General features: G+C 30.6%; 1 protein-coding gene across 1 annotated transcript; it reads right to left on the bottom strand.

Moving 5' to 3' along the window:
* Window positions 1–1,069: 1,069 nt before the first annotated feature.
* Window positions 1,070–11,299, bottom strand: LOC110800001 (cytochrome P450 734A1). Its single transcript, XM_022005293.2, has 5 exons — window positions 10,658–11,299; window positions 8,938–9,161; window positions 8,500–8,759; window positions 5,695–6,226; window positions 1,070–2,059 (listed from the first exon to the last, which is right to left on the bottom strand). The coding sequence occupies exons 1-5, from the start codon at window positions 10,947–10,949 to the stop codon at window positions 1,583–1,585; spliced, it is 1,785 nt and encodes a 594-aa protein (XP_021860985.1). The 5' UTR covers window positions 10,950–11,299; the 3' UTR covers window positions 1,070–1,582.
* Between the last annotated feature and the right edge of the window lie 1,669 nt (window positions 11,300–12,968).

Below are 12,968 nucleotides of genomic sequence, written 5' to 3'. Positions count from 1 at the left end.
TTACTCTCGTTCTACCAAATTATTATATTATAAGTATAACATTTCAAATCTCTACCTATTACTACGCATATAACAAGACTTCCTGCTAATTTTTGTTTGACAAGTGTCTTTTTTGTTATGCACAATGATTTCTTTAAGGGCTTCATTTTCTATTAACGTACAAAATTGTTTTTCCTTTATTACTTTTAAAAAGTGACAAACATTGTGTATAGGTTATTACAATCACAATTCAAGAGCACCTAAAATCTAGGCTCTCTAGCCGTGATCTCGCCGGACTTCAATGAAATAACCTGCATTGGTATTTGGTAGCTCATTTATTTAGCTAATTAACTTCATTTAGTAGTTAATTAATTCATTAATCAATGCAATCTTCTCTTCAATTTCCACCTTTTTGTGTTTCTCAATTGTCATTTACCTGGTTTCTTTTCTTCCTTCCTCTCCCCATTTACGTAGTTCCTCGATTTCATAATATACTCATTGTATTGATATGCATGTGTAGGGATTTCATTTTGTTTAGGACTTATTTTAGGAAAAACAAGTTCAAACAAATTAAGTTTAACAAAAATACGTTTTTCAAACAATTTAACACATAAATAAATTCTTTCATAAAAAATAAGTTCAGATAATTTATGTAAGTTCAATAAAGTTCAATTTTAGTCAAATCGAACGAAAAGAAGACTGGGGATTTATTAGTTGTACTCATAAAAGTATTAAACAATGTCAATTACAAAGTATAATATATATTTTTCAAAAATGTTTGTGGCTAGATGTTTAAATCGATTGTTTTGGCCAATGCTAATTGTCATATCAAAGACCATAGGCCCATAGCTATTTTATTTATTGTTATATGTATAATTGATCGAAGTTGGTCTTAGCTTGTAAAAAATATACCATCAAAGTGGGTCGTCCATAAAATTTTGAAGAATAATTAGATAGAGAAAAGAAAACATATTCTCATAAATTAATTACTCAATAATAAAATATCAGCAAATAAAAACGTAGCCACGTTGGACCAATACAAATACTTCATTTCAGTTAATTTGAGGGGAAAGGCGGGTAAATATCATACACTGTGAAATATCATAAGATCATAAAAATAAGGATTGTCGATATACAATTTATAACTAAAAGATAAATTCTAATAGTTCAGAAAAATAACGTGAAAGTCAAATATATAGAACGCATCAACGCACCCTTAAAGGAGCTCTTGCGTCGATAACTTCCATACCGTTCATCAACATATATTTTTTTTTAACCACCACCTAGTTAATTAATTATATCCCACATAAGAAATCCTAAAAATAAATCTAAGTAGAGAGTCAAGATGCTACAACCTAAAATTCCTGTGACCTTTGGTAATATTACAAGATTACATTTGTTAAGAACTCCATGTTAGTAAATAACGATCGATAACCGGAACTTTGCTTCCTTTTTGTTTTACCAATGAAGAAATCTCGAAATCTCGAAAACGATACGACAGATAAACACAAAATTATCGATTAGATAATTACTTATATGAACAAAAAACACGGGGGAGCATACAGAAAAGGACATTATGCTAATTAAAACTCTCTCGACCTGACTATACAACCTGATCAACACGACAACCCGGCCCGGTTTCTTTATCGTGTTCGGACAGTTGTCGAAACACAATGGGTGCACCATGTTGAGGGTAAAGGAGCATCAACACTGTAGGAGCATGTTGGTAAGATGGGGCTAATGTGAAGGAGAAACGTCGTAACAAGATAGTGAGTACGAGCTTAGATTGTAGGATCGCTAGATTTTGGCCAATGCAAGTTCGGGTCCCAAGCCCGAATGGGATGAACGCCACAGGATGCTTGGCTGCACGAGATACACCGTCCGAGAATCGCATGGGGTTAAACTCATTGGCATCATTCCCCCAGATTGCCTGATCGTGATGGACGGCTAAGATCGGGACAAGTAGCTCGGTCCCGCATGGGACCCGACACCCTCCTAGCTCTACGTCGTATTTTGCCCGTCTGATTGTCGCGATTGCGGGTGGGTATAGGCGTAGGGACTCATTCAATATCATGTTCAACTGCGTTCAATCAAACACCGTTGTTCCATCATACATACAAAAACAATACGAAGTACTACTTTTTTTTTTTATTGGAATATTATTATTATTAGGAAAGATCTCAGACAGATAACCTGAATCATCCTTTGAGATGGTGTACAAAGATGATCTCAAGATGCAAAAAAAATAATGAAAATGAAAGAAGAGAGTACAATGAAATACACATCCTACATTATTCCAACCCTCAAATGACTTAGACCCTGTTCTTTTTTGCTTAAATGTAACTTCAGTACTTATTTCGCAGTCGGTTCAGTTCAGTTCATAAACATTTAGTTCAGTTAATTTCAGTTCAGTCCAGTTCAGTTAAGTTCAGTTTAATTCAATTTAATCGAACTTGTTATCATTATTATTATTATTATACTCCCTCTGTTCTTAAATATTAGAACCATTTTGACTTTTTCATCCGTTTCAACTCAATATTTAAATGTAAATATTTCAAATATGTATGTTAAAAATATATAAAATTTGATATCGTTAAACTACACAATGAGACGAATAAAACAAGATCACACATGAATATATTTTGAAATACAAATTGGAAGGAAATTAGAAGATTCTCTTAAATTGTGAATAGTGTCAAGATTCCAAGAGGACTAATATTCGAGAATGGAGGAAGTATATTATTACATTATTTATTATTTATTATTCTTTAGTTATTAGTTATTAATTATTTAGTTGTTAATTATCATTATTTATTTTTATTTAGTAATTAATTATAGATTACTAATTATTAATTTTTATTGTTTACTCCGTATTATTTAGTTCAGTTTAGTTAAGCTCTAAAGAACATTAGATTCACCCTTAACTATGTCTAAACCAACTTTTGCTTTAAGATATTGAGTTTAACTAACCTTCATTTAATTTTGATGGCTAACGTGGTAAATTTGTAACAGTTGTTTACTACAAGTATTTTGTACGGAGTATACGAAGTATTGCTATATTCAAGGGAACGAAGGTACATTATCCTATTTCTAATTAAAAATAATTACCACATACTACCTCCGTCTTATAAAGATGTTTATAGTTACTATTTGCATAAAGATTAAGAAAAAAATAGATAAATTGATTGAATATAATAGAATATGGATAAAGTAAGAGAAATGTGTAAAAATGTGGTTGAGTGTAAGAGAAAAAAATGAATAAAGTAAGAGAAAGTAAATGAAAAATTGTAAATATTAAAGGTAAGAAAAGGTAGGGTAGTAAATTTCCATGTCCAAAAATAGAATAAAGCAAAGTGTAAAGAACATTATGAAAATGAGTAAAACGGAAAATCTAAAAATCATTTTGAAACGGAGGTAGTATATCTTCTTCCAAATTACTCCCTCCGTCTCGGAATACTCGCAACGGTTTGACATTTTGCACTATTCACATAATTCACTCTAACCCTATTTTATTTATAGTATATGAAAATAAGTGTTAGCATATAATATATTGTAAGCTTCATCTAATATATATTTTCAAATTATTAATATTTTATAATAATATAATTGAAGACATTGATGGTCAAAGTTGTGCATTGGCAAACGTGTCATGTTAAACCGTTGCGAGTATTCCGGGACGGATGGAGTACCTTCTAAGTTATGATTTTTTGGTATTTACTTCCTTAAAAATACACCACTTTTGTATTTATTACCTTATGAAAATTTTATTTAAATTACTACCTTAAAGTTCCAATTTATTTTTATTTACTACCAATTTACAGTTTTCTCATTTTAAAATTGAGATATCTCTTCCATTTCTTAATCATTTGAAGTGATTCAAAGCCCATTCTTCTCATATATGTGTAAAGATTCCATAGGGATCTTGCTTTTAAAATTTTGTAAAAGGTAAAACGACTTAAATATTATTTGTAAAAGTTTAAAATATATATGAATTATCAAACGAATTGTTTTGAAATGTCATTCTCAATGAAATCCCTATAGATTAAGGAAAATAATAAACTTTGAATCACTTTAAAAAATTAAGAAACGAAAGAGATATGTTAATTTTAAAATGAGAAAACGGTAAAGTGGCAGTAAATAAAAAAAATAGAAGTTTAAGGTAGTAATTTAAAATAAAAATTTCATAAGGTAATAAATACAAAAGCGGTGTATTTTTAAGGTAGTAAATACCAAATTTCCTCTAAGTTACCCATAAAATTTTTCTTATCAATAGGGCAATTTTGGCAAATAAAACCTAATAAAGTTTCTTATTTGTCAATTACAACCTCAAACTTCTAATTTTGCAAATTACAACCTTAAACTCATACATGCATTTAAATTACAACATAAAGTCATTTTCCCGAAAAAATTGCCGAAATATGATGTCAAAATGTTATTAAAAAAAGTTACATAAAAAATATTATTTTTCAATTTTTTTAAATTCTTATTTTTTGATTTATTTGTTTTAGTTCTTATTTTTCGATTTAATTTTTTTGTAGGTATTATATCATTTTTTAATAACATTGTGACATCATCTTCAGGTGATTTTTGCTGAAAAAATGACTTTGGGATGTAATTTAAAATAGATATATAAGTTTAAGGTTGTAATTGACAAAATTAGAAGTTTGAGGTTGTAATTCACAAATATGGAACTTTATTGGGCTGTATTTGCCAATTTTTCCTATCTATAGACATCGCGTCTTATTTTAAGTAGTAATTCATTGCAATAGCGATTACTCCATAAACAATTGAATTATACGCATTATAAGTATCAAAAGTCATAAATAGTAGGGGAAGAAAACAGAAAGTGTTAGTTGTTCTGAAACAAATGGAGTATTACTCCCTCCGTCCCTTAATACTCGCACCGCTTTTCTTTTCGGGTCGTCCCTTAATACTTGCACCGCTTCTATAAATGGAAATTTATACCAATATTATATTATTTCTCAAACTTACTTACTAATCCCACCTACACCCCTATTCCCTACAATAAATCATTTAAAAATTCACACCCCCACTCACCACTCTCCACCTCTTACCCATTTCCCACTAACTATATTAAAAAAATATCCCACTATCAACTAACACCCAGTAAATTAATAAGTCAATTTAAATGTTTTAAACTCCGCACCGGTCAAACCGGTGCGAGTATTAAGGGACGGAGGGAGTATATAAGCAGCTAAATTATACGGTTTTGGATCCTCTAGAGTTCTAAAATAACTCTAAAATGTAGAGTTTGAGCATATCAATCATTGGATGAAAAATCAATGGTTTATATATTATCTTTCCAAAATTCCTCTTACTTTTTCTCATCAATATGAGTCATTGATTTTAAAATGTATGGTTTAGATACAACTCCACCTTGTAGAGTTTTATTAAAACTCTAGAGGATTCGGACTCAAATTATACGTATAATAGAAAAGGGACAAAATAATTATTTCCTACCACATTATTAAAGTATCCCTATTACCCTATAATGTAACTATAAATAGGTAAACTCTACCATTTGTTGATGACCTTTTCAAAGCAATAGAGCACCTAGATATCTATACAAAAAATAAAATAAAAACATAGGCTATTTTAGGAATGTGATTATGTTTATGTTTATTTTATTATCATTAAAGTCATTGACACTAGAACACAAAAAGTTGGAAAAAAAAAAGGAAAAGGGAGACATACCATCTTAAGCTTAGCAAGATCATCTTTAGAAGGGATGTCACGTGATGTGCAGACTCTGAAGACTTCCTCACGTGCCAGGTCCTGCCAGTGAGGATGCATAGCAAGGAGCACAGTGGTCCATGTCAGCAGATTCGACGTCGTTTGTTTCCCAGCAAAAAAGAAGCTCTTACACTCTTCCACAATATCTTGGACCGTTATTTTATTTTTATTATTAGTGCTTGATAATTGTGGGGCATAATTATTTAATGAAGAATTATTAATTTCTGGAATATTATTATTATTATTGTTATTGTTGTTGTTTTTCTCATCCTCTCTCATCCCAGCCTGGATCATTAAGCCCAGCAAATCCTTTGGCCCATCTCCCCCTACTCCTACTTCCTCTGATCCAATGTTATTTCCCATATTAATATTATTATCATTAATATTGGTATTGCAATTCTCTAATTTTCTCTTCTCAATTAGCTTCACTAATGATTTTCTTATCTCCTTGTCCAATTTCCATGACTTCATATTCCCCTTTGTTGGCATAAATCTGCATCACATTTCAACCCGAACACCAAAAAAGTTTAGTATTAGACGCAAATTATATAAACGACAATGTTAAAACAAACTTTTAATATTTCTTTCAAATTTACTAATCATCAACGGCCCGAATACGGCCCAAAAATATGATGGGTTTGCGCAAAAGCCCAAACCCAACTCCAAAAACCCGTTTGGCCCGAAAGCTCACATTTGCGGGTTTGGGCATGGAATTTTATAGTAAAGCACAACCCGGCTTTTGAAGACCTCAAGAATTTACTGGATACGATTAACTTATGTTTGTTGATTAGAGCTGTCAATTAGAAAGTGCGGACAATTATAAATTGAATCTAACCAGTTTAGACTATAGCAATGAAATATTTAATTGTTACGGGGTACAACTTCCAAGGGCTTACCTAATGAGCCAAGGTACATATATGTGTCAAAGTTGATAATAGTACAAAAATATCCACTTCGAAAATTTAGGAGCAAAGTCATAGACTACAATCAATTAGAAAATGAGGACCAAGCTATGAAAATGAAGCCTCGATGGAAAAAAGGTCGGTGAATCTAAGAAAACGGGTATTAAGTAGTTGATAGATGATACGTGGGAGCTTCTTAGAAGGCCAGGTCACCATTGTGGTATTAATTAGGGAGAATAACATAGTGAGCCTGGTTTAGATGTTGATTGTCCAAGTGTACAGAAAATTAATAAGGAAGGTGATTTTTTTGTGAATTTATATTATATGTGGTGGTTGGGTTAGGGAATATTTGAGAGTACATCTCATAAATACCTAAAATTCATCCAAAACAATGGAACTAATTTCGTACAACTAGCAGCTAGCTAGTAGCAATAAAGGTTGATACAAATCATTTGAGCATAGTAAAATAGATAGTGTACTCTAGACATGCATACCTACAATCCGCGCTCTATTTTAGAGTTACTGTATGTATGTACAGACAATCATACATTATTGATATAGGGTCAAGATTTAGCGTATGTATGTAGATATTGTCAATCGAACAACATTTTGCTACCTACGCGACGCTCCTATTGTGTACGGAGTATTTAATAATTTCTTGATATTACTTTTTTGTAATTACGAGAGAAATCAAAATAACAAGTATGGAGTAATTGCTAAAATGTCTAAACATGGAGTATTAAACTCTTATTTCTTATGTTGCCAAAAAATAGGGTTGTAACTGTTGTATTATGTTGTAAAACAAAAAAAAATCTTATTTCTTGTGAAATGCAATTGGGTGATTAGGGGGATTGGCGGGGCCGTGACCTCCCCTATCATGCAATTTGTTAAATATGTTTAGTATAATAAGGGTGTGTTCTTTTCAATTTATAGGATTTGAATTTATATGAACTTATCTTATCTAAATTTATCTGAACTTATCTGAAATTATATGAAATTATAGGAACTTATTTAACTTAATTATAAGACCTTATTTAACTTACAGGAACTTATAAGACCTTATTTAAATGTTATTATATTATTACTAAATTTTTAACCATTAGAATATGGATAATAGTTGATTGTAAATATTAATATATAAAATACTCCGTATAAATTAATAAAGCAATTATTATTTAGTTCTTTTATTAATAATTATGTTTTTATGTTATTTAATAATATAAATTATTACTCAGGATAATTGTCCAAAATTTATAAAATTCAAGTACGAATTCAACCAATTTAGAAAAAAAAGATATTTGTCACTAACTCTTTAATATAACATCTCTACTCTCTGTAATGTAACTTTATCACGGATGAAAAACAACTCTTTGATACTCCCTACGAGAATATCACTTGATGCATTGATGTAAAAAAGTAATGTTATGATTATTTGCGTCTCATTAAAAAAAAGCGTCCATTGTTTTGTAATGTACACATAATTCTAAAAATGTATATTAAGTTTTTCCCTTATAATTATATTGATAGTAATTAATAATAACATAGTAATTCATATTTACGTATCATTGATAATTATTATCGTCAATAAGTAACCACAAATTATTTTAATATAATAATATAAATATAATTTTGTTTAATATAACAACTCAAATAATCATACACATTTTATTTAAGACCTTATTATAGGAACTTATATACTCAACTTATAGAAACTTATATGAAGTTATGTGAACTTGTAGGACATGAAAATAAGATCCTATAATTAGTTGAAGAGAACAGGGGCTAATAGTATTAGAATACAACAAAAGTTGTATTGTGAATTGCATCTCTTAAAACGAAATAAAGAGAAGTAGTTAAAAATTACCTATAGCCAGGAATGAGAACCTTCTGAAAAGCATCAGCAGCAAGGAGCATTTGGTGGCTTTGTAACCTGAAAATGGCTTTGCCTTGTTCGTAGCTACTTCCAAATGCCATTCTTGTGATCACATCCTCTGTCAATCCCTGAAACCACTCCGAAACTTCGATTTCCACTTCTCTCTCTCCTCCTCCTCCTTTCTCCCACATCATCTGGTCCCACTTGTCCAGCATTTCCTCTACACTCTTCCCAACCATTGGTATCAACAACTGCATCCATAATCATTGGGAAAAATCAAAAATATAATGTAGACGGGTTTCATATATTTTTTTTACTTTAGTTTATCACGTAATTATCGACATAAGACTGTTACACTAGAACTCATATTGACATGGTAATAAAGTAGTTGTGTCGTTTTTATATGAATGTTACTTATTGTATAGTTACCTTTAGATTTTCCATGTGGAAGGTGGGGGTTATGATTTTTCGATGGTGAGCCCATTTTTCACCCTTGAGGCTTATCAGCCCGTTTCCCTCAAGCTGTTTCACAAGCGGGTTAGCCTCGATTTTCTCGTACAATTCGGACTTGGTACTGAAGATTTCTCGGATGAGGTCCGGATCTGATACGGTCAACCTCGCCGTGGGTCCAAACCACACTATGAATGTTGCACCTACACATACATACATATGCATGGGAAATTTAAAAGATTAAAAGGAGATACACTTTCTTTAAACGTTCGTATTTTAAACTGAGATACCATTTCCTTTTTTAAAATGTTTTTGGTCCTCATTCCAAATTATATTAATATTTCTATTTTTCTTGTAGTACCCGCACTTACTTATATCATTTTTACTATAATAAGTAATTGACCCACTACTCCACTTTCTATCTTATTTTATTAAATTTAACTCACTCTACTAAAATTACGTGCCGGTTAAAATTTATCTCTTTTTAAAGTACGAAAAAAGTAATGGGTAAAAAGGAAATCCCTTGCAACTTCAAGAGTATCAAGTTTGCAAAAATAGGAAATGAAAACCTTGTACGGAATAGTAAAAGTAAAAAAACGATTATGTTGAACGGAAATTATGTAGAACGGATATTACGATAAATAATAACCCTAGACTCCTAGAGAGAGAAACAGAAAGATGACGATTCAAGGCTGCGCCACTAACAAAGAAACAAGTAGTACAAATTTAGGGGTTATCAAAATTTGAGCTTCCTTTAGTATCAGAAGGAATTCTGAAATAGGGCAATGATTATTAACCCCACATACATTTAATTTTTATCTAGAATACTTAATTTTGGGTTGTATTTTTTGGAAATTTAAGCATTTAATAAATAATTTCAAAATAAATAAAGTGTTTCAAGAGAACTCATTTTCTTATTATAATTTTATTCTTTAATTTTGGGTGTATTTGTTGGAAAATTAAGCATTTAATAAATAATTTTAAAAACCCAAAATAAAAATTTAACCAAAGTTGAAATGGAGATAAATATTGAACGTTTATAACTGAAATTGATGAAGAAATACAAACAATTTAAAGATGACTGCACTACAACATCATGTCAGAGAGAAATAACAGTGGAAGAAGACAAGTTATAATTATGAAGAGAATTTTGGATGATGCAACAATAATAATTTTTTAAAAAAAAGTTGATAAAACAAAATTAATATTGAAAATCAACAAAAATAAGCTTTTTATTAAACAATTCCAAGAAAGTACTCCTCCCCTTTCTAAAAAAGTTGGATGATAAAAACTCAACAAAATCCAAGAATTATTTCCTCCTCGATGGGTCCAATTATGAAACAAAATCAACAGTTCCCTTTTCTCAATACAATGAATTGATAAAGGAAAAAAACCCAAAATTCCAATTATTAAAAAAATTGTCAAATCATGTTACATTCATATACTTATCAAACTTTTGTGCATGAGAGAGATCGATGAGAAGGGGGTCAGAGGTACATAACCTTACAAGAACAACTACAAAGATCGAGCAAAAAACATAAGGAGAAGGGAAAAGAAGAAAGGTTACCAAAAATCCATTTTCAAAAAAGTGTAAAATCATATTACATTACCATACTTATCAAACTCTTGTTGGACAAGATAAGAAATTGGTTCAGATTCGAAAACAAAAGGGAGAATGGAAAAGAAGAAGAAAAGTTACCATAGATTTTCCTCCAGTGATGGTAGAAAGAGAAAACTCTAGGAAGAATGTTGTGAGAGAAAGGCATAGGATGAGAAGAAGCCTTCAACATGAGCTGAACAATTTCTTTGACATTACCAATGAAGAAATGGTAAGGAGGACCTTTGATCCCCTGTTTAGCAAAATGATATTCAATTTTTCTTGGTCTCCACCATAAAACTACCATTATTCTTAATGCTAAAACCAACAAAATTGATGTCAAAATTATGGGTTTTAATCCCCATAGATTTCTTAACAACCCACCATCATCCATTTTCTTTTGTTTTTGTTTTTGTTTTTGCTCTGTTTTTTCTGTTTTTGTTGCTCTGTTCTTGAAAAACAGAGCAAGGCTGTTACTGCTGCTTTTGTCTGCTTGTCTGTGCTTTCTAGTAATAATATTGGTGTTTTAAGAAAAGTGTAAACTGGTTTTTTGTTTTTGGTTTTTGGGTGTTTGGTTTATGGGTTTATGGTTTGTTTAAGTTTGAGTTTGTTTTTTGTGTTGGAAGAGTGTGGGTTTGATTCGATAGTGTAATTGTATTCTCTCTTTAATAGTGAGAAGGTATGGAAGGAGAAAGAGAGAGAGAAGGGAGAGGGCTTGGCAAAGGCAACGGCGTAGGGGCCGCAATTGTATATTTGGGAGGGTCAACGAGGTTGAGTTTTATATTGTTTTCCAAACATTCTTTTTTGACATTTTTACCCTCTTCATTCTCATAATTTTGGTTCACAATGAGTAAAGGGTAAAACTAGAGCTAATTTTACGGGTTTGTGCATGAGCTTTTTATTTTACCCTAATCGGACCGACTTTTAATCGTGTACGACTGTTTTAATAAATTCGGGCAAGTGGATTTACGATTTGTACTCTTCACCTGAATAAGGAGTTAGATCTTCCCTCAAAAAAAAAAAAAGGAGTTAGATCTAGAGCTTATGAGATTCGATAAGTAATATCTAAATGAGTCGGGTTTTAGTAGGGTATGATGAACACTACTTGAACCACAAGATTTTACTCGTACTCATACGGTCATACCCTAGCCTGATCGATATAATCTGAAAAACCAATTGGACTCTTGTCTGGACTCCATAGGGTCTAATAGACTAATAGGGTATGGTCTAGGGTTCAAAATAGGTCACTTATCATTGTTTATAAAATGAGTAAAATGTTGATGCGTGATCAACATTGATATGGTAATACTCCGTACAGTTAAAATATGGGAATACAATTAAAAGAACTATTAGTGACATGGAACAGCTTAATTCGTACTTGCATCACTAGCGATGGCCAACGGGTGTTAGAAGAATAGAACGTTACACAAAATCCTATTTGAAGGTGGTGTACAGTACATATTGTAATATGAAAGTTACTAGTTTAGGACTCATGCAACACACGGTTATTACTAAAATAGTTTATTATTTATTTATTTCAATAGTAACTAATTAAATAAAATATTTGTGATCTTAGGAAAACGTGAAAGTAAAAAGAATACATGCAAAAGTATAAATCCAAAGTGTGTAAAATAAAAATAAATATTCAAATGAACTAAATATGCATATTACAAAACAACGTTAAGGATTATAGTTGTATACTTGTATGTAGATCGATCTAACAAAGTTAACCAAACCCGAATGACCAAACCAAGACTTATTTTGTCATAAAAGAGTGACTCTGGAGCTATTTCCCAAAATAGATAACCAGAAAAACTAAAGCATAACTGAGTTTGTCAAATAGTTTGAATTGAATACAATTTTGATAAATGGATTTCTAATGTTAGTCTACTTACCATGTATTTTAATTAACACTCGTACTCACAGTGTATCATTATTATTAACAGTAGACTAACATTAAAAGTTCATTCCTCAATACTATTTAAAACTAATTAAAAAGTTATAATAATACCAAATAAAATCAAATTATAAAGAATAAAATAATATTGATTCATCTTTCCTCAGCTCCAATAATGTATTATGCGGTTACATTTATGGTAATAGAATTTTATTTTTATCTTAGTTTTCACACAAAAAAGTAATTTCATTTTTTTTTAAAGTAAAAGAATAAATAACAGTTTTGGCCAGAAAAAAATTGCACTGGAAAATGACATGTGTCATTCCTGGTGTCTGTTTTAGTATAATGTAATAGATGTTAACCAAATTTGGTTAAAAGTTATCAAAAAACGGTTAAAGTTATCTATATTTTTCGCTTTAATAAAATTATTTCTTCAAAATCATTAATAATGTATTATGTAGCATAAAGGTAATCATGTCACCCTTTAAAAAATTTATCCATAAAAGTTTACTCGAT

Source organism: Spinacia oleracea, chromosome 2 (genome assembly GCF_020520425.1).
Source record: "Spinacia oleracea cultivar Varoflay chromosome 2, BTI_SOV_V1, whole genome shotgun sequence".
In the NCBI taxonomy this organism is placed as follows: Eukaryota; Viridiplantae; Streptophyta; class Magnoliopsida; order Caryophyllales; family Amaranthaceae; genus Spinacia; species Spinacia oleracea.
This window is presented reverse-complemented; position numbering and strand designations above follow the sequence as displayed.